Here is a 23,444-nt window from a genome sequence, read left to right on the forward strand (position 1 = left end):
CATCTTATGAAAAGATTTAGAGAATTAGTAGATTTATGGCACTGTAACTTGCAATGAACCCAATCTATATTTCCTCGATGTTATGTTTCGGACTAGAATATTATTTTGTCCAGTCCTGAGAAGCGCATTTAGAGCGTTATATGCGACGAATCCAACACCGCAACTCTGGGCTTCAGAGAAACTGAAACCTCCTTGAGATATAAATCCTATGATTTCCCTTGCTGTGGAATGTCGAACGGTTTTTATGCTGGAGGGCACCCATAGTTCTCTCATCATTTTTACATATTCCGATGGCTCCTTTTGCACGTTTTTTCGTCCAACAATACAGTTCTGGAAAAAAAACTATGTATATCATGGTGACACATTTAATTAACAAATGGGAAATTTCTATTTGGTCTGTGTAAGTAGATCTTTGATTAGAATCTGTGCGGAAATAGAAGAGTCGTGGAATGTATGGGACCCAATACATTCCACGACTCTTCTCTTTCCGCACAGACTCTAGTCGCAATATAATAGGCATGGCACACTGCGTGCGATTCGAGCGGGACGTTATAATACGCGCATAGCGTTGTCTCGCTCAAACTTCGAAGCGACGTGCCAATCGGACGCAGTGTACGCATGCCCCCATGTCTATTATTAGGAAGTTTACAACTCTATATTCTGTTAAAAAACTTACTGTTGTTGTTTTATGCTTCTTTAGTTTGATATTTCTTCTTCTCAGGCGTTTCATGTCACTTATGTGTGTTATACGTTTCTGTTTTCTTAGTTTTTCGTTAGGGTCTTCATGGTGGGGTTCGAATAACGTTTTGATTGTTTTGTCATCTCCGGGCAGTGGTAAATATAGATGGGCATGCTTTTTGAGAGTACCTTTGCCTTTTATTTTAATGTACACAGCCACCAAGCATGACTCGGATTTTTCCATTTGTGGGAGAGCTTTCTTATTCATCACACAATTCTGTAAATGTAACAAATTGATGACATTTTTTTATTTTAAATATGATAAGGAATATTAAATATCTTTATTATAACATACAACAAAAGATTTATTGACTGTATAAGATGCGTAAAGTCTGAGACAAATTTGTGCTTTTACAGCTGATATAGATAGCGCAGTATAGCGAATATTAAGGTGCAGTATAGCGCCATCTATCTCAGCTGGCAAGTAAGGGAGTACAATTTCTTCTTTCTAATGAAACTGCAAAAAAATCACCTGTACTTGATCCAAAAGTTTCCTATCCCGCAAAATAAAGAAGTCATCTACTGAATTTGACGTCCAATCTTTCAACAAGATCTTCCATGGGCAAGCGAAAGGGCTATTAACGCCTAATTTAGCGTAATTAACTCTCTTACTAGGAGGTAGTTTGAAATATCTTTCTTTTAACTCCATCTCTATTCTTTTCTCCTCAACGTTGCCAGCTTCGGAGTCTGGAGGTATGTGGTGTTCACCCGTTTCAAAGGCTAAGCTCTCAGTTTCTCGGAGACCTCCAGACCTTGCTCCGAACATGATGAATGTTTGCCAGAATTGCAGGCTGTAGCCAGAGGGTAAAATTATGTCCCATCCACATCCATAACCTAAAATGTAAAATAATTATAATATACGTTTTATAAGGACGCAAAGTTGTTTAATTCCTACAAAGGTTCGAAAAATGCAATTTTGAACAGTGCTAGGGTATCAAGGCACAAGAGTTAAACATATTTTGCCACAAAATTTCAAACAAAATCAAAGCAAATCAATGTTATTATTTTATTATTATTCCAAATCATCATTTAAAAGTCAATTCTACCAGCCTACATAAGGAAACAACTCAAAATTTTCATTTGATTACTTTGCCCCACATGTGGATAAAATGTAACTTTCTTGGAACAATCAAGAGAGCCTTTACCAGCTGGTGTGGTGAAAAATATTTTAAAACCCCTCTGACGTATAGGTCGGTAGGTAGGTATGTATCCATACTAATGATATAAACATATCCATACTACAGCAATAAATGCGAAAGTGAAAGTAATTTAAATGGTGATTGTGTACTAAACTTCCAAAAAAATGTATACAATTTTCACCTCACCAAGTTTCTTAATACTAGGTTCTTGTGAGCCTGGTCTCTGCACTAGCACAACAGGAACACTTTGCAGAGCAGGATCATTCTCATTCACCTCTCCCGGCACCAACTGACTCTTGGTAATGTGAGCTATGAACTGCCCATTGGTCAGCCTATTTTTCTTGATAACATCATGTAAACTTGTATCCCATAAGGCTGATTTTGCTGCTTCATTTGGTATGCCGAGCAAGGATTGTGTAGGTATTGGTTCTGTGTTTTCATATTTAGCCTTTGTGCGGTGTGTAGGTCGACTTAGGCGTGGATCTTTGACAACCAAGCCTACAACTGTTTTTGGTGGCAACTGAGATGGTGAGCTAGCCTTACTGATCTCTTGCCAGTAGTCATGCTTTTCTTTTAAATATAAATCATCTTTTTCTTTAAGGAGTGCTTGCCATTCTGAGGTATCAAGCTCATTTACACATTTGAGACTGTGAGTCAAGATTGCATGGCTGTTGGGTCCTGTCAGTCGGAATCTGTTGAATATGCCCGGTAACACTTTGAATTTAATATATTCTGTAAATTTATTAGTGGTTTTTCTTTTTTTTATTGTTACATCATGCTCATCTGTACTTGTAGCGCTTAACATGTTTGTTAAAGCTGATTCTACTTGTTTTGCCTGAGATGGATGGACAAATAGCCACAGGACCTTATTTTGATTGTCAGTGGGGAGCCAAATAAAGGTCACTTTTCCAATGTAACCAAACGGATAAGAGTTTACTTCATACAGATGTATAGTACCTTCCCTCTTGCCAGTTACGTAAGCTTGAGCACAGATGCCAAGTCCACAGACACAACTGGTTAACAATGAAAACATTTCTTTTATTAATGCTACTGGTCCTGTAACTTGTATTGGAGTAAGGTATGACACATCTTGTAGTAAACAGTGAGCAGAGGTGGCCCTGTAACACATTCTGAATGCTTTGTCACAGGACGCGAGGGCCAGCCGGTGCCCCCAGCGGTCGACCATGTGGAATCTTTTAGCATGCCATATATGAGTCTCTAACCAAATATTTCGCTTCTGCCGTCGATTATACTCATCTAACAGATTTCCCGGCCGTCTGCGATATTTTCTAGACGGCCTCTTTTGTTTAGGGGGTAGACCACTCTTTTTTAACTGCTCTAAATGTCCCTCACGTAATTTTCTCGGTAATCTCTTGCAGTTGTGGCTCATGACTCGGCGGCGCATGTGAACAGGCAGTGTTTGAAAGATAAGCTTAGTTTTACTTGGGCGAAGAATGCTTTCAGTCATAGCAGCTATTTCTATGCTTCTAGATGTAGCAAATTTCAAACTATTTGCTGAAAAAGGTAGCTCCTCTGTGCCGCCCAAGGCAGCATCGAATTCTGGGGCGGCCATTGTAGCTTATGATTCCTATTTCTGTGCAAAATTACTTTATACACATTGATAAACAGAAGCAATTCTACAACACAAAGTATCCTTATTGAGTTATATTATAAATAAACTTAATTGAAAAGTTTTCAGGTGTGTACATCACTTCAACATAACCTACAAAACTTTCATACTACTGTCACTGTCAGCGTGAACATGACATATATCTAAGGTCCAAATCAAACTTGTGTCTTTGTAGACAATCAAATTGACAATTTGATCATACATTTTATTAGCGTCAATCTCTTCTAGCCTTCACACATACAGAATTGATCACCAATTTTAGATGAATGGTGACAGTCAAGTGCTCCAAATTAAAAAAATGACGCGCATATTAGCGACGAAAATTTGCATTTTTTGCGTCTACCAGACGGGATGATCAAATTGTCAATTTGATCAGAGAAAAAACTGTACGGTGGTCTCAGGTGGTCTGTTAAAACCTTAACATACTACCGCACTTATGGGTCTGGCGCACCGTGACTTTGGTGCGGTGCAGTAGTCTGTTGTGGCTATTAAGTTCGTTTTGAGGTACAAATAGGTATTATACACAATATGCTCAAGAATATGAAAACTAGAGTCTGAGGGCCTACCGCGAACCACGTTCGACGTGTTGCCTCCTTGTCACACTTACGTACGAATTTACAAGTGCGACAGAGAGACAACACTTCGAACGTGGTTCGCGGTAGACCCTCTGTGCTCTGTATTCGTGGACTAATAATATTAGTCTAATACCTTTCGAGAAATGGGCCCCAGGTTTCGCGCTCCTAATTCAGTGGGTGACTGACATAGAAGGTAGCATCCTATAGAAGTGGTCTACGCGTGCCTCCGTGAGGGACAAAACATACGCAATGCGACGCTATGATTGGTCGAATTTATTTGTTATGGTGGGCAACTAATAAATTCGACCAATCATCCATACTAATTTATGGTGGGGAATAAAAAAAAAGTGAGACTGTGACAAGGACAAACAATAATAGCGCTTTCGCTGCTACTCCTACTGAAAGATACATAAGTCTATCCCGTTCTGTCAGTTATCCCCACCACTCATGCCCAATCCAGTTTAATACCAGATTCATGATCTCTACCGTATCTAACGTAGGTATAGTGTGTAAAAGGTCTGTTTGATTTCAAACATAGAGAGAGATAATCATAATACTATCTTTGTCTAACACTAGTACTAGCACCACTAGCACCCAAAAGAAAAGGATGAGTATAGTTTTTTTTGTTCCTATTTATTGACAAGATTTGGTTGACCCAGTATATATTATAATTATATACTAAGTATAGCTGCAGCCCAGTCAAAGGATATTATTAGGCAATTAGGGCCAGGAGATCAAGCCAAGCGCAAGCATCACTAAAACATGTTGTGTCTTCAGAACTATGTTCGAGAGAAAGACGGATACAAACTTGTCGTCTGGACAGTTGCTCGCAGTGTAAACGCTTCCATTTGAGCCCTAGCTGGATCGTCGGTGACCAGCAGTCGCTTGTGCGTCGCCATGCAGCGCCACTACGCATACGTAAACAAACACTTTTTGAATTCCAAGAAAATTGATAAGAATAGATGACCGCCTGCAGTGCAAGATGTAGGTAATTTTTACCGTAGTGTCCGTAGTTAAATGTGGTATAAGGTAATTTAAAACTTTCGCGTTTTGAACACATATTAACTCACATTTTAAATATCGCAATAGACCCGGCGTCCATAAATGTGAGTTACCTAAATGTGGTACTTACCTACAGCACCCTGCAGTTAGGTATCTACGTGCCAAGGCAAGAATAACAGTTTGGGCTAAGCTATGTGCAAATTCGTAGTTGAAGCCGAAATAAATTAATTAAGTATATACTTATCTAAAAACCTTTGTTTCTCATCGATAAGCGCAGACATGGTGAGTATATATTTGGCATAATTACTGCGCTGAGACCTCATCCGTGCCAGTTATAAAAAATTAAAGTTATCTGTCTCAACAATAATGTTTCAGTTCGTATTGGCTAAAACCGATATTGGATTATCTTATCAAATGGGACGCCTTGTTTTGCGTTTATTTTGTGCAAATGAGCGGGTGAACTACTTTTAATTACCTAGGTACATATTTGGTTTAATTCTTGGTCGGTCTGTGTGCCAGGACGCCAGGAGATCTAGCGCAGTTTTTGCATGAAAATACGTGCTTATTTAATAACAGATATGGTGTATTGTGCTTATAACTAACACCAAATTGCGTGTTTTGGTAATAAATTATGTTGTGACACCATGGTTTAAAAGTGGTATTGGCAACAAATGTCAACAAATGTTGGTTTTCTAAAAAAACATGTCTTACTTGACTTACACAATTGAATAAAATTATTGTGCGAAAATACGGTAATCAATTTGATAAATGCATCAACAACAAGTGACAAGGTCATCTCAAAAACTAGCGAATCAGTAAGTAAGTAGGTGTGTCGTAACTTATCTATTGCTTATCAGTCCATCAGTAGGTAGCCATTCATATTCGTACATTCAATTCGTCTGTAATAGGTGATAGGTATTTTGTTGATAATCCATCCACATAATATATTTCTGATCGCAATCTCTTATTTAGGTATTAACATTGCCTACCCATGCAGTAGGTACTTAAATTACCCACAATATATTTATAGGTACCTAACTACTATATAGTTCATCATTCAAGAGAAGAGACATACCTACCTACATTTTTAGTCGAGGATAGTGGTGGAAAAGTAATGCCCGCCTTCCGCTGCGAGGGCTCCGTACGAAGTCCGTTTAACTCGCAATGGCGAACTGCATAGATGTGCTTCTGCTGAATAAAAGTTAGCGTAGCGTACTAAAGCGTTCAAAGAGCGACGAAAGTGTTCGCAGAGTCGAGCGGATTCCTCGCTCGACTAGCTCGTCACTGGTTTTCATACGATCACTTCCATCGCGAGCGAGTCAGCAGAGCAGACAGCGAGTAAAAATGGGTCCGCTGTGTTATGGCGTCTCACGCTAGTTCAGAACGGACTCCGCTCCCATTTCCCACCTCGCTCGCTCCACAAAGTTCACTGGTTGTGGAGGGCAAAAGCTGAAACTCTTTCTTGGTGGAAGTGCATCACTAGTATTCTACTCCAGTCCGCTTAATCCGTTACCTTCGTTTCCGCACATTACCCTTTTTTGGTAGAAAGAGGGCATAAGGAAATCTGGTTCCACAATAGGTATCCAGTTCAGGCCGGTTAGCAAGAGCCCTACCTACCTATCTCGTTTCTTTTCTACACAAACGCTCAGGAATTCTTTCATATTTCCCTCAGACATTTCCATGGACAACACATGTTGCGCCTAGATACGCTGCTTTGAAATAGGTAAAACAAATGACAAACGTTTGGTTAATCTTGCAAATATCTGCCACAAGTGGCAGAGTCATCACAGTGCGCAATCCCGATCGGTCTAAGTTTAATGTTGTAAGTTCACTCCAGGTCTTAATTCTCTATGGTATCAGCTTCTTCAACACCAATCCAACCCCAGGTCTCTCCAGCGCCCTCACGAAACGAGCCCCATGCGACTTCTGTAATTGGAATTATTCTTTGAACCTTTAGACATAATCTGTTGAAAGAGGCGTAAGTAAATAAATACGGTGTTCATCAGCTTCTCTTTCTTTAGACCCATAACACACAATAAAATACACACATTCAGCACAACGCGAAACTTTGGATAAAGCTGAGTCAGCCGTTAGCTTAGCTGACGGCTGACCCGCGCAGGGCCGGATCTGGTGGAGCGAGTTGAGCGGTTGCTCTAGGCGCCAAATGGTAGGGGGGCGCCAAAATGGCAAATACTGTGAAAACAAACACCTAGAAAAAACGGACGGGTAACTACGGAACCTAATACTGAGTATGGAGTGTCAAAACTTAATCTCGCTCTACCCGATCGAATACTCGGGCCGGCGCTGGACCCGCGATTAATGCATCTCTCTTTCTTTCTCTCTATTTCTCGATCTTTTGTATGTCGCCGTATCCCTTCATACCGACACGCCTGTGGGTGAAGTGTAAGGCCCTTCGCCGACTTGAGCGGGTGAAGTGGGTTAGCGAAAAATAGTATGAGCAACGTAACTGGCGCGGACGCGTGTGACGGATTTTACCCACGATGGCAACTACGAGCGTGCACACGCGCGCACAGGAGCGGTGTGTGCGCTCTTATTCGTGCTGTCAGGCAGCTAACATTTCGTAGTTAGCTTGTATAGTTGCTCGGGTTTTGTTTACCTATCGTACAAATGAAAGAGAAATGGCACGAAAGTTTGGGAAAATCCCGATAACAAATAACGAAGTAGGAACGCCGCACGCTACCCCTTGTGCGTCCCAGTATCCCCACTCAAATCGTACACTATAATAGGTTCCTTCGCTTCCAAAAACCCTATACGTACTTTTTTTATATATAAAGGAAATGGGAGCTAGGCACCGAAAGTTAGGCCGTTAAGGGTGTTCTCCAGGGTTTATATAGGTGTATTTATACCTACTTGAATATAATATAGCGCCGCCGCCAGTTAAATTAGATCCAAAAAAAGCGTTTTGAGGAATAAATTCCCAGCAAGCTGGATTCGCTGAATTGGGTACGGTCTTCGTAGCTCAGATGGCAGAGCACTGTACTAGTTAGTGATCCAGTGGTCGTGGGTTCAAGTCCCACCAAGACAGTGAATTTTTCCACTTTTAATTTATTTCGAAGCTTAATAGCATCGTTCGCAGACGTTTCTGCTTGATACAAAATTAATTAAGCTGGAAATCGTTTAAATACATACCTTATTTTGGCCCTAAATGTGTGTAACCTGAGTTTGCGCAATCCCAGGAGGTGTGCATAAATTTTGGGAGCCTTGGGAGATACGTTTTTCCTTGAATTGCTAAACCTCTTGATGTAGAAGTAACCCACATTTCATTGGCACTAGGATCTCATCCACATGGAACCCAGTCATTAGTATATAAATGTACCTAAGCGAAAACAAATATCGCAGGTTGAAAAACCGAACATCGTGAGTGTTGTGTGTGGACTCGGTAATAGAATGTTGAGAGACCACGGGAAAAACGCCGTCCTCGAAAAGTCGGACTAAGTAAATTTAAAACTTATTTTTAATAAGTATCTAAGAAAAAATTATAAGTGTATAATAGATGTTTTCTAACAGCATATTTACAACAACTACTTTGCCTTTGGGTAGTACATATTACACCTGAGAAAGAAAACATGAAGGAAGTAGAAAGTGCTCGCTCGGGTCGCTTTTTGTAAGTACCTACCCGATCCCGATACCTACCTATGTATTATGGAATTACATCTTGTATCGTCGGATTAACGAGTATTTAGTACCTACTCATAGGTACATAATTATGTATTATAATTAGGCATGTAGGTAAAACAATGTATGTATGTATGTATGTATGTATGTATGTATGTATGTAAGGCCCAAGATACACTTGTAAGTTTTACTTACGTAAGTAGGGACACAGCTTAGAAGATACTACAGAATGAGAGATGAATAGAATATCGTTATCTCATTCTAACAAATCACTCCCTACTTACGTATGTAAAACTTACAAGTGTATGAAGTGTATCTCAGGCCTAAAACTTAAGAACTAGGTAAATAAATACTGCTTATAAATAGTGGATATTCTGCTTTAACCTGAATTATTACAATAAATACTTACTCATGTTGTTCACCGTAAACAAGAGTCAAGTTACGTCAATGATTCAAAGATAAAAATATTGCGGTTTCATTGACGCATTTCCGTTAAATCGAAGAATGCGATTCATTCATTTGTTGTTTGTTATGTGGTTATATAGGTATAAGGAAATTACTAGGTAACTTACAGTGCTTAGAAAAGAAGCTGAGTCAGTGCAGAAATCTCGTAATCGGATCAGAAGAAATCTATCTACTCCATGTTTTGGAATGAATCTAGATAAGGAATTAGGTTATGATATATGACGTGGTAATTCCACCTAAATACCAGAGACATGATGAGACAAAAATCAACTTTGGAGTAACATTTTTAGGGTTCAAAATTTGTTTTGAAGGTAGGAGTATAATTTCAATCAAACCCACATCGAAAGAATTTAGTGCAGTGGCAGGCGTCTCACTCCGCGATTTCGTCGCTTTACTACAGGTAGCTAAAAGTACATCCGTTCCGGCCCCAATTTTGGGGAAAGCCATAAGCCGCGCGTGGCGCTGTCGCCACCTAGCGGCCATATCTGTGCTGATCGTAACAGACGCGTTTTGTTAGAGAGTGAGTCTTCTGTACTTAGTACTATTATTTATTCTGTGGCAGTGGCTAAAATACTGTTCGGGCTAGATGGCGACTTAAAAGATCTTATTGATACCTATATGATTTTATCGATGAGATAAATATGGAGTTGACAAACACCGACAGATACCGAGGACATCAGTGAAGATAAAGATAATATTACAATGGCATGTTAAGGAACCCAAATAACCTAAACAATAAACAACGCTCCTGTATGACGAAATAAATAATATATGTAATTACATTAGTTACATTACATACATAAGTATGTAGTACCTATATTACTGGTGATTTTGATGGTAGCATCAGTTACGAATTATAGGTACCTACCTACTAGTAACGTCAGCTACGGTAAGTATATTTTGCCGATTTTCTAGAATGTTTGTTTTGTAGATTTTTATCTGTTAAAAAACTTTCTGTAAACATATTTCGTTTCAGAGAAAATAACGACAGAAAGTATGATTTTAATCGTCACTTTAAATGTAACATCAGTTACGGTGGAATTACCCGAGGGACTCAGGACGAGAATTTAACTAAGTTTTCTGAAAAAAAAGGGAGATTAAGACGAAGACATACTTAACGCACAGACATAAAATAATAAATTCATCAAATAGTAAAAAAAGTTGATGCATGAAGAGTTTCAATCTTCGTTCGTCTTCTGTTTTCGGACGCAGAATTTGACTGGAGCGGAGACATATCCGTCGTCATAGGAACAAAATTAGCTTTCACAATGATCTCAGAATATAGAACAATCTGTCAAATCATTATGAAAACCAGTTTCGTCTTTCCTTTTCTTCTTAGCTTCGTTCTTCCGCCTCTTGTGCAAATTGAAGAATCGTTTCATCTTTCTTCGTCGTCCTTTTCATTTTCTTCGTAATTTCTGCTACAAAATAAAGCATAAAATAACAGTTTTATAAGTGAATTAGTGTGTCATTCTAGATCTAGGAATTGGGTCTTAAACGAAATCCAAAATAGCAAGCAAATTGGTTAATAGTAGAATAGCAAATTAGGTATATCAAATTAATACTTATAATTTACGTAACTTATTCAAATCTCGGAAGCTAAGTGTCGTCTCCTTCACCCTTTCTTAGGTTCCTTCTTCTGCTACTTGCTAGGAGACCGATAGACGGTAAATCATTTTAGAAACGTGATGATAAATAACAGTTAGCTAATACATTCAATGAATGGATGTCTCAATGCTGGATTTGATGGATAATGCTGGGTTTCCCTTAGAATCCCTTTTCCTTAGCAAATTTCTTCTGTCAGTGGACTAAAAGAGAAGGATCCACTAGTTCAATTAGGTTGGCATTCCAGGAATGTGATGTTAAACAACAGTTAGTCCATGAATGGGCTTGTCATCGCTCGATTGGGTGAAGTATGCGTCGGGAATGGGAAGTGACGCGGGACGCTCCTATTAGCGCGGCGTGCTCGAGAATGACATCATGCTGACTCACCACCAACAAAGCTTCTTTCCTTCTGCTAATTGTCCGTTGCTATCTGTAACACAAATAACGGGTTGTTTAATTTTTTTTTTACTATTTTCGGACAACGGGTGTTTACGCAAGTCAGGGGATATCGTGAGAATTTAAATTTGAAATTCGCCTGTTTGCTTGTCTTTCGTTTTAGCATATTTGAGCGTTAGAGAAGAAGATAGATGAATCTTCGATTTTCTATGTTCGGGGTAGGCACCAAGTATGTAGGTACTTGAAAACGTTTCCAATTTCAATACCTAGGAAATTGGTAATCTGACGAGTCTCATAATGGCATTAATATTACATAGGGAATACGCATGTGCTCTGCTTTCGTTTTAGGAATACCTATCAGGAATCCGGTACTGCCAAAACGGGCTTATCTATTTATAGCACAAATTGGCAATACGCTTACTGGCAGTAAAGGGGCCAACAGAAATTAGTGTCTAATCAGTGTTTGTTATACTCCGTTGATTGTCTTAGAGTGGGAGTGGACGTTCGAAGTCAGACTAAGGTCGAACGCTTACCCATTCATTACAACTCATTTAGACATATTGCATTTACTTAACTGTATTGAGCGACTAAAATAGTAATAAACGAAGGCGGTGGTGCGGTGGTGGTATGATTGGTAAAGCAATGCGGGCTCACCCACACCGTGTGTCGGCATTAATTAGGCGCGACGAAGAGTGGCCGCAAATGGCGCGGGCCATGTTGGGCGGCGCGCGGGAGTACCGGCGCCAGCACTATCCGCTTCACCGCTCGGAAGTGGCATTGAACGCTTGCGCAATTGACGAAAACATGCACCTTTTCTACGTAAATTATTCAGCTTTGCTCTAGGGAAGTAGTCACTGGCGGGGTGCAGGTGCGAAGTGCTGACGTCACATCCGGCGCCGGCGCTGGCTCAATGGGCGCACTATGTGGGCCACACGTGTCACCCTCCCCCCTCGGCCCTCACGTACCCGCACCCACCAACATTGCTCTAATTGCTGACAACTATGGGAAACAGCGCGAATGTTCCTTTTTATCGCTCAGTCTGTTTACACTTTTGATAATAATTAAAGGTTCCGTTATAAACTACCCACTTATTTCTTTACCATAATACGTCAATCGATGCTTCGTATAAACATATAGATTTGATGCTACCCCATTAAGTATGAACGCGGCGATACTACCTAACTTCTTGACAGAATTGGATCGTGTGAATAACAAATATGTGTCGAGGAACTGATGCAGAGGCGTGCGAACCAGACAGAGCGTTGATAACCACGCACCAGTATTGGATGATCGCGAGATTGTCTCGGCAAGGAGTGGCGACGCGACCCTCCCGGCAGGTGTTCGTCGAGGAGCGTCGAGAACAATGGCCGGGAGCGAGAATTTAGGGCAAGAAGTGACGAAAGTCCCGGTGGCAGCGGCGCCGAGCAGAATGTAGGCCGGGTGACGCTGCGACTATTGATAGTGTGCGACCGACCGCTAGGGCTCACTGTCAAGACCTTATGCATTATTCCGCTATCCCACGCTTGCATAATTCAACGCCTGCAATGCTGGCGATATAAGGCCGGTGATTTGACAACGCAGCATATGTATCTACTATTTGAAATGAGTCATTTGTCCATATTTGTTCGGCACATCCGATAATAATGATGTACATAAGTAGAACACGTCTTATATGGGTCTAAGACGATTACTAATGGACTTTGATATCATACCAAATCGGATTTGAATGCGACAGGGTGCTTAAGAACAATGTTTTAGATGCACCTACCTACGAAGATAACGTTAAATCGTGGGAAGACGCAAATCGTGTTGTTCTGGCTGTTTTTTTTAATGCAAGACATTTACTAATCTAGGGTCGTCAGAACTCAAATTGGCTAGGTGAATATGAGATTTAGAATCAATTCGAGTTTAGAATAGTGCTAGAATTACGATATACATATTCGGTAGCAATTAAACATCAGCTTAAAGAAAATGTCATACGGGTAAATGTAATGTACCCAGAGCCTTATATTAGCGGGCAGTGACCGGCGACCGCTAGTCACAGCCATTATTCGCCTAACAATCGAGTGCTCCAGAATGCAAGGTGCCTTCAAATGCGAATTCGTACAAGTATCATTTATTATGCACATCGTCCGTTGCACCGTTAATGTGTTATTGTTAACCGGCTTAAACACTGCCATTGTAGCGAGCTAGGCTCTTAGTCTTAACTTACAAGTATAATTAATGTGGCACCACACAACATATTCGCGTTACGTATGTTAAACAGTTAAGCAACTCATTGGCTGCAACTTTGTTAGCAAAATGGTTGTTGCTTATTGGGAACGCTTCGAGTATTTTGCATGGACCCACAATGCGCCATTGTCAACTTTCTATGTCGTATTTATGAGAAAGGCAATTTTAACACTTTTTGTTTAACTTAAGAATTCCTCTCAAATGTTAAACTGTTAATGCATTAATGAAGGCCTGTGGTATCTTATTTAAAGACCCGCATTCCTTAAATTGTTATCAACAGCATTAAACACATAAGTAAGAGATAGTTAAGTAGGTAGTCTCGGATTGAGATCTCGTTCGTTATCAAGGTATCTCGCTTTCCGGTATCACCGGTGCGGGGTGAGGGGAGGTAAGGCGGGAGCGGGACACGGGCGCAGGTAAGTATAGAGATAGAGCGAGCATTCCGCGGCTCTAACGGTGAGTTATTTCGCCGACCACACAGCGGCAGCGGCGGCGCGGGCGCGTGAATGGCCGCGTGCAGCGCGGAGCCTGCAGGAGCCCCCCGGGCCCCGCCGGTGCCCCTGCGCGCATTCCGTCGAGCGCCGCAGTGCTAGGCGCTTGCGCAACCTCCGCCGCCGCATTCCATTCATAGCGACCGAAGCGCGAATCAATAAAAGGAGGGCTTTGTACCTCGCGCGAGCAGCGCGACGTCTCGCCGCAGCCGCGCGCCACTCGCCTTCCCGGAATGGGAAAATGAGCGCGGTTTTTGACATTTTAGAGCGTTACGCCACATTTCTTCGTAATCGTCACGGCGGTCGGTCGGTGTGAATTCCGTCGGACGTTGACCCACGCCGCCACTGCTTTCTCCGACTCGATGTTTGCTATTGGAACGAATCTATTAATTGGAGTAACTTAGTTCACACATCGGCGTGGAAAGTAGACTGGTGAGTTTACTGGCTATACCAGGCTAGGCTCCGAAATGTCTATCCTTATCTGCTTTAAGAGTCAGCCGTGTCATAACATCTTGTTTATGATAAAACTGAAATAACACGTAAGTAAACTTAATATTGCTTCGTTGGGATATTTAATATATAGGATATTATTGCTTTATTGTGCGAAATTTCATCAAAAGGGGACATCAGTGTGTCCGCGGGTGTTGTAATTACACGCACAATGGCTCCGATACGCCAATGAGCTGACGTCAGTACTTGTCTGAACTACTGCAGGGTTTATAGGTAGGTATACAAATTCTACTACGATGCAAGCGCAACGGCTCTATTCTGGAATAAAATGGATCGTGTGCGATGTGATGAGCGCGCGAAATGTTTAGCAGGACGTGTTGCATCTGATCATGATAGGTCGAGTGAAGTGCAGCCGCAGCACCGTTGACAGAATCAGGCTACGGTCGTTCGCGCAGCGCACTCTAGTGCCTCGTGTCGACTGCAGGCTGCATTCCCTCGCCGCCCGCGCCGGTGAAATGTCACCAAACAGCATTCCGAAATATTTGAAACGACCTTTATGGCGCGAAAGAAAGTGGTCGGGGCAGGGGGCGAGGGGGGTGCGGAGTGGGGGCCCGCGACCGTGGGACAGCGCCGCGCGCGCCAGTCGCACGGCGCCCCCCGCCCGCGCCGCTTGCCTCCCGCATTCCTGCGCGCCTCCCTCCGAATTTATTCACCGCGACTGTGGAGGCGCTCGAGCTGCGAATGCAATCGCTGCACACTCAGCCTCGCAGCCAGGCTCTCGCTCGAATGACACCTCTGCTCGATAAACTTGCAATGTTTACACTACTCGACGTAGATGCATAATCTGTCAAGACTGTACCTTATGACTAAGCTGCTTTAAGTAATTTTGACTAATATCAATGCCATAATAAATCTATGAATCTTCTCATAAAACTTTAAAGTTGTCAACAACTTCTGGGAAGAACTTTCAGATTCCCTAGTAAAAAAATCTACGCTTTAATTTTAATGAAGCGGGTACTTTGGCAGACAGGAAGTCTCGTGCTTAGCCTTGATCCACTTTTTGACAGATTAGTGAATATTGTAAATGCGGCTATCGGATTCGGGTCGGGCGCGTGTGCGGGCGGCTAGTGCGCTCGTGCCAGCGGCGCCGGCAGTCGCGGGGAGCTGCGCGACTGTCGGCGGCGGTGGGCAGTTGCGACGTCGCAACGCAAATAGCCCGTGACGCGTCGGGCGCTGCACTTTCGCGCGGTCACGAGCCCGGCGCCGCCGAAGCCAGACGCTCGTAATCGTTCCTCTATTTAAAAACGTCGTCGACGCCGCCAGCGGCGGGGAATGCGCGGCGACAATGCACGCGGCTATTCGCGGCGGCTGACAGCGTCAACGACCGCTCGCAGCGGAAACGACACACTTCCAGCCCGGAAACATGCGCCCGCGCCTTAAGGGACCGCTGAGCTATTTATAGCGGACAGGGCGCGATGCACCGGCCGCGCGCCACTCGCCCCTGATGTAATGCATTTATTTCCGAATCTAGACACCGCGGCGAGCTTTACTCCCTTGGCCGAATCGTCTCGGTTTTTCCGTAGCTGCATTCGAACAGTAGGTACGTACGTATTTGGAACCGAAAAGCGCCACGACCGTTCGAGTCGACGTGTTTAAAATTTTGGCACTGGCGTTCAGCCGGATTTATTTCGAGACCAGAACAATGTACTTAAATTATTGAGAAGTTTTATTTTTAGACTGTGACCCTTGTTTCTATCCGTAGCGCTGAAAGTAACGTTACTGACAGTCGGATCACGGACTCGTGATCGGTTTTGTCTCGTCCCGCATATTAATAAACTTAATCAAAATTGGTTACAGCACTCCTCTTCCGTTCCTGTCTTTTAAGAAACATGCAAGATCTAACAGCCTTATTAGAACTAGGTATATTACCTATTCATAGTCCCTAGAAGGATGTCTGTCGACGTTATCGAGGACATCAATTTCCGTCTTCCTGTAAAATGCAGTCGCCCCTTGGATTTCAAAAGAAAAGTCATCAAACTTAAACGAAGTTTCTTAAAAATTATTGGATTTATGATTGAATCCGAAGTGCCTAATCCGATGGTTCGAGTGGTTACGTAGGCAGGTAATGACTCAATCATACCGCCACTCGCTAGGATTACCACTGATTGCTTTCGTCATAGTATGTATTTGTTAACTGAGTTGTTGGACTATCGTAAAAACGTTTAGTCTCATGAATGCAATCAATAGGTACTTATAGTCTCTCTACATGTTTTATACGATTTGCGTTTATCTAAAGAAATCGTGAGATCCGTGAGCTTCGCGAGTTACTTAAATTTAGTGTAGGTCAGGATTAGTTATATAGAAGTATGGTATCTACTAAAGGCATCGCATAGGCTATATAATGAGGTGCTTTACCTCATTGTACATTAAATACCTCATCATAAGTACCAATGTCGCCATACTAGCTGCATAGAAAAGAGGATACTTATGATAGGGTACCGACTATACGTAGGAAGTAAATAACGTTTACATAAATTCGCCTTATTATCAGTATAGTTTCTGTCATATAAATTGAAATCATTATATCTCATATCAATTACTTTTCCATACCTTAATAAAAGTTCAAGTAGCTCTTTTTTAATTTGCAAGTCCATTTCACGAGAGGGCAGTTTACAGTGTTCGCAAGTCCAGCCTTAGATTGAATCAAAAGCACAGTACACTAAGAACAGTAGTGAATCTAAGGCCGCTCGGCAAGTTATTTACCTACTCTTGCGTGGGCGCTTAGGGTTGTCACTTTTATTTTCAGTTAAATATTATTGGCGTATTATGAGTAGCACTAGGTTTCTATTTATATAATATAATGAAATGTTCTATCAATTCATAAATTAGGTATAAATTAAGGCCGGTAAGAGCAGGCAAATGCGAGCGTACTCGAATGCGCGCGATCACTAGGGTGGAGCGTCGTTGTATGGGAAATAATAAAAATTTGATTATCAATGTGGAACCGGTACAAAAAGTTGCAGTTTGTCATGTAGATTATAGTGATTATATCAAGTTTCAAAATAAACACTACTTTTAGCCCTCTACCCAGCCGCTAAAGAAATTAATAAAGGTAAATTTTCATCAATTATTTAAATATACTATTTCACTAATATGTGCACATTTTATTGAAATTATATAATACTTAATAAGCATTTAATAAGTTATTACCAAAATTTTTGTGCCTTTTTCAATATTTATGAAATAATAAAATTTCAAACTTTCATATTAAACAGCAATTTCATGCAAAACAAGGAAAATGCTACAGTGTAAAAAAAAAATATGAGTTATTTTTTTTAGACGTTCTTGTGCCAAAGTAACGGTGTTATTGATTACGAAAAGTATCATTTTACTGCAAAAAATGGGTTACTTATATGTTTAAATGAGCGTCAAATATTGCCCTTCGGCGTCGCTTACGCCCTTTTTGGGTCATGTTCACACGTATGTTAGGCATATATTTACTTTTACTAGTAGTATTTTTATTATCTTATCACGTTCAAAATAGTTTTCACGGTTCTGTAATAAGTTGTAAACTGCAATTTGTGCACAATATCCGGGTTAAAGGGCCTTTTCCATAAAACCTCTATTTAATACGTGGTTTTACCATGTCATAAAAATATACGTTATAAACAAAAATAAGTATAGGAATCGAGTATATCTGTAACAAAAAGATGTTATTTAATGAATAAAACTTGTTATAAAAAAATAAGCATAAATTAAATTTATTAAAAATATACAAATATTGCTATATATAATCGAATAGTAGAGGGCTAAAAGTATATACCAATATTTTTTTTATTATTTTTCCCTTAAACAATAAAAAATTAGACATCCTTTTAGAGGGGTTCCATTGCTATATTCAAGAATTTTGGATTTAGCTCCACCCTAGCGATCACAGTCGCGGTACGGCCCACACTGCCGCCACCGTATTCCCCCGTATATTATGCGAATGTGTGCGTGGCAGCGCGTGCGTACACGGCGCCTGGCGCGCACGCACACATTCAAGCCGGCAGCGGCACATTTCTATGAAGATTCACTACTGTTCTTGTACTGTGTCAAAAGCCACGATTCTTAGGTTTTAAGTATGATTGAATCTCTACTTGCAATTTGTGAATCAATCTTAACATTTTATCGACCAAATATTAAAGCCCTCAATCGTCCGTAAACATCTGCGTGTGTGAAATTTGTTGGCAAAGAGAAGACAGGTGAAGTGGACAATTCTTCGAAAAGCTTCCACCGAGAGAGGAACAACCGCGGCTTACACTGTCAAGAGTACAAGACCAAATAGAAGGAAACTAACACCAGTTAAATAATATGTATTTGCGAAAACTAATTCCTTTCGCGGGGTGCCTTTCGCTACGAAATTTTTTTGTCATAAGAATCTGAGCTAATACTCAGCATTTAGGGCAGTTGTAAGGCTTGTTACTTACTCCAGAGCATTCTAGTCACGTTTTGCGAAAACCGCCAAGTTGTATAAGGGTACCCAATAGTTAGGAAGGGTAACCAAGGTGGAAAGTCGTGGTGTTGAAGGTAAGAAGCAAAGCTCGCAAGGGGTAACTACGAATGCCAGGATAGACGCTAAGATCAAAGAGAAAAAGTACTTACTAACACAGTGAGGTTAATTATTAATTAACGTAGCGACAGCCCAAGAGCCGCAGGCCGCTCCCGCGTCCGTTCCGGTGCGCTCACACGCCTCATTAACGGACACCAGGGAAAGTAAGGAAACTGTAGGCCTAGCACATGCTTGGCGCGACAGTATCTCGCCCGTGAGATAGACTACCCGACTTTTTCTAACTGTATTAAAAAGAGGGTAGTATATCTCGCGGGCGAGATACTGTCGCGCCAATCATGTGCTAGCCCGACAGGAGAATGTAGGCAAAAATAATATCCATGAGGATTTTCAAAAAGCCTTCGGTCACTATTCATAGCTCCTGTCAATAAGTAGGTAATAAGAGAATTAAGCTTGGTGAGATTAATTGATGTATTTATAGACAAATTGTGAATCGCATAACGCTACAATCTAGGTTTGTCCAATGAGTTTGACTGTTTGACGTATGGCCATTGACATATTATATATATATATCTCAGGACTAGCCTTACGGGCAATACGAATGGAGCATGAATGGGGCCAGTAAAGCGGTGTGAAAACGCTGCAACGCGATTGGTTGATGAGTTCGCATCGGGGCCACGCGATTGGTAGCAACTAGTTGCGTTAGACTACACGATTGGCTCGAATTCGTGAGTGGCACCGCTGAACTAGTACCATTTTTAGTGCACGTAAAGCCAGTCCTGAGATATAAGTCAATGCGTATGGCTATATTTGAGCAAATTCAAAACAACAATATGATAAGATAATCTTATAAGACAATCGAAAAGAAAAAGAAAGCTTCATCAATTTCATGATTACATAAACTACGAAAACTTATGAAGTCTGAGGTGGATTAGGTAGTTATCTTGTGTAACCCTGATAAGGTTTACTGCTTACTGTGGTCACTTCTAGGATAGACTATGACTAGGCTAGGCAATCGGAGTACCAGAGCTTCAGATTTGATGGGGGTTTTCTCTCTACGTCGCTAATAGGATGGACTAGACTAGGTAATCAGAGTTTTGAGGTTCGTTCACCACAGAGACGGCCCTAGGGGCCGTTCCGGTGCGCACCCGCGGCTCATTAACGGCCGCCAAAGAAAGCGCAAGCGCAAACCGGAGATAAGGTCAATAAATGCTCGCCAACACTCCCAAATCTTATTAATAAGTACTGATAACATCTCAGAGCAATTACCTCAGCGTACGCTGGCCTAGTGTAACGGATTTCTGGGGTTATTAGAGGAACGTACCTACCTACCTATTTAACATACATGTAATTACATACGACAGGCGGCTCGAACCTATGTAGGTGAAACCTATTCCCTATAGTTAAAGTTCAGTGGTTATTCCCAATGTGCTACTGGTATTTCGCGGGTGTCAATTAATGAGTGCTTCACCCAGTTCGTACCAAACTCCTATGTAATTTACGTCCTAAGGAGTGTTGACACAATAATTCAACAATGATTGGGTAGTGCCAGGCGATTTACTATATAAGTTTTGAATTAGGTAGTCGGCAGTTACACAAAACAACAGCATTAATAAATTGTAACAATTAAGAGAGAAATTGTGACAATAAGTTTAGTATTCAATGGTGCAAGCATACTCAAAATAAACGGTGTTCCACGGCGCTTGCACTTGTCCCGATGTCTGGCGAGGGTCCCTAATGGCCGCTACGTGCGGCGCGCCTCCCGCATATTAACGCCACGTAATTAACCGACATTTAAACCACTTCACACGGCTAATCACGACTACGTAAATATGACATAACTTCCAATAGGGCACGCTTTTCAAGCATAGACGCGCCCCCTTGACCGGTTAAACAGATCCTAGTATTTAATCAGCTAATATTATAGTCCTGCCTGTCGTATGTACGAAATATAATTTGATATTTACCACTAGCTTTTCGGTGAAGGAAAACATTGTGAGGAAAACTGCATACATCTGCGAAGAAATTCAAAGGTGTATGTGAAGTCCCCAATCCGCATTGGGCTAGCATGGGGACTATAGCCCAAGCCCTCTCGCGCATGAGAGGAGGCCTGTGCCCAGCAGTGGGACGCATATAGGCTCACATTATTATTATTATTAATATTATAGTAATAATTTGTTTTAAATGATAGTCTTACAATAACAAAACCATAAAATGTACAAAATTACAGGTTAGGGCTAGAATAAATGTGGACTAAGTGAGGGGCCGACTTTCACCGCAAGATTGCTACGGCGCGCCGCTACGCCGTGCTACGCTTGTCTACGAGATACAGAAGATCGCGAATGCCTCCTAGACTTCAGGTGCATGGCGGTATGCTAGATGCTATTATAATTACTTTAAACTAAGGCGCGATGCTGGCCGATGTTTGAAATGATACTTAAGTGCTCCTTGTTTTAATCGTAAGGAATGTTATCAAAACTTGTGAAATTTCTAACACTCCTAGATAGGTACATAAGTAGTGATGTACCGACTATTGATTTGGCCGACTAGCCGACTAGTCGGCGCTCGGATGGCCGATTAGTCGGCCGACTAGTTGGCTAGTCGGCCAGATCATTAGTTTCTTATAAGTTCGGTTCAGATGCACTTAAAATAATCGTTTTACCCTTATCGTCGCGCTATTCATCTACCTAAAGGCAAAAAAGGTGGTAACGCTAAAAAATAAAAATAAAAACCTAAGGCTATATTTCATATGACAACCAATCGGACATAAGAAAGCGACCACACTGTCAATAATTCGAACAAAAGTTTTCGTAGGCACCCTAAATAGGAATTTGCGTAAAATAGGTGAAAAGCTTACGTAAATATTTGCTGTTTATTTCTTTTTGCCCTGTTTTTCTGTCACTTATAAAGTGCCGACTAATCGGCCATTTTTGCCGACTAGTCGCCGACTAATCGCCGACTACATATGAGGCCGGATCGTCGGCTTTCCCGACTAGTCGGTACATCGTCTCTATACATAAGTATATAAATGAACTTGTAGGCTAGACGCTCTGAAGTGTTGTCAGTCAACATTTGGCATAATTGCTGACAATGCAATGTAACCAATTATGATAAGCTCCATGCACTTGACATAGAGATATCGCAGAGTATTTTCGAAGAGAGGCCTATGCCCAGCAGTGGGCGATAAAAGGCTGATAACATGATGATGATTTTCAGGAATGTGTCATGAAGTTGGACTATCAATGGAACTAGTCAACTAACTACCTACCTATGATTATTAATTATTATCGGTTAAATAACTATAAAATAACACATTTAGGTCCAAATTGTGACTAGTTTTCGTTTTCTCTTCACAATAGCATTCGTGTAACGATTGGTAAACACGTCTAATGCTTTCATAAGACAAATGTTGCCGACGTGTCGCATTCCTACCGATTGCGTACCCGCTCATTGAATTATTTACTAAGAAGACAAATTCCAGCGGCAGATCATATGACTGCGCGAGGCGACCGCTATCGCTTTCAAAGACGCCGGTTCTAATGCATCACACGACTCGTATTCAGTTGTCAATTTTTATTTATTTTGAATGTGGCATAAAGCCAGTAATTATTGTTTAATCTATGAGGCGGCGCGGGGCGCGCTGCGCTGTCGCGTCGCCGTTTCAAGGCGACACTGTGTACCTACATTTCATTTTCAGGGCGACATCTTGCGAGAGGTCACCGTGTGTCTAGAACCTAGATTCCGTGTATTGTTTCTGCGGCGGCGGCGCCAGGGCGCGGCGCGGCATGTATTATTCAACGCGCGGGCGCTGCGCGGGCCACGACCCGCGCCGAATTCTGTTAGCCTCGTCTCTCCCTCCGCGCCTCTAATTACATACTAACATGACCGACATTACCGTGTCACGATTATTTCGATTATCGTTTAAGTCAACACTGCTCGTCCGTTCACAATGGGAGGACCAATTTATGTATCTGGGGAAGTAAACGGCTGTCACACGTTAATGCCCACTGAATGACGTGCGAAACGGTCTCAAAGATGTCGATCCTATTAGGATTTTGTCTGGAACTATAGAAATAGTAGAAACTAGTGTCATAAAGCATATAGTAGGTATATGTAAGACTGTGCGTGAGAGGCGATCGCGAAATGGGGGGCGGTGCTCGTGTGTCGGGTCGGGTGTCGCGGAATAGTCCATTGTCGCGACAGCGCGCCGGTAAAGGGGTCAAGGACTCGTTGGCGCCTACCTCACCTTTGTGCCGGCACACTTTACATAGGTACTTACCTACCGAACTAGACCACAACGAATTGGGATGTTCACACCTACAGTGTTTACCTATATTAATACTTATTTAAAACCACGATCAGTGAAACCTGTGTCGAAACGTCGGTAAATAAAGGTAATTGATTAAATTTCGCGTTAGACCCGTCTATAAATGTGAGTTAATAGTGTTTACCTATATACTTAACTAAAGGGACCTAGAAAATATTTCAATGCGTAGGCTGGGTATGATTCGGAACAGATATCGAATAATTAATCAA

The 23,444-nt window shown here is 41.6% G+C and overlaps 1 protein-coding gene across 1 annotated transcript; it reads right to left on the reverse strand.

The window, feature by feature from the left end:
- Positions 1–30: 30 nt before the first annotated feature.
- Positions 31–3,555, reverse strand: LOC134652027 (ribonucleases P/MRP protein subunit POP1). The gene is made up of 4 exons (XM_063507180.1): positions 2,064–3,555; positions 1,211–1,572; positions 677–955; positions 31–330 (listed from the first exon to the last, which is right to left on the reverse strand). Exons 1-4 carry the CDS (start codon positions 3,448–3,450, stop codon positions 34–36), a joined length of 2,325 nt encoding a protein of 774 aa, XP_063363250.1. The 5' UTR covers positions 3,451–3,555; the 3' UTR covers positions 31–33.
- Positions 3,556–23,444: the final 19,889 nt, after the last annotated feature.

The sequence above is a fragment of the Cydia amplana genome, chromosome 11 (assembly GCF_948474715.1).
Source record: "Cydia amplana chromosome 11, ilCydAmpl1.1, whole genome shotgun sequence".
Taxonomy (NCBI): domain Eukaryota; kingdom Metazoa; phylum Arthropoda; class Insecta; order Lepidoptera; family Tortricidae; genus Cydia; species Cydia amplana.

Coding starts and splice junctions, on each gene's coding strand:
- LOC134652027 (XM_063507180.1), bottom strand. CDS start 3,450: ATGGCCGCCCCAGAATTCGATGCTGCCTTGGGCGGCACAGAGGAGCTA. Junction 1,573..2,063: donor ACCTAGTATTAAGAAACTTG/GTGAGGTGAAAA, acceptor TTTACATTTTAG/GTTATGGATGTGGATGGGAC. Junction 956..1,210: donor AACTTTTGGATCAAGTACAG/GTGATTTTTTTG, acceptor TTACATTTACAG/AATTGTGTGATGAATAAGAA.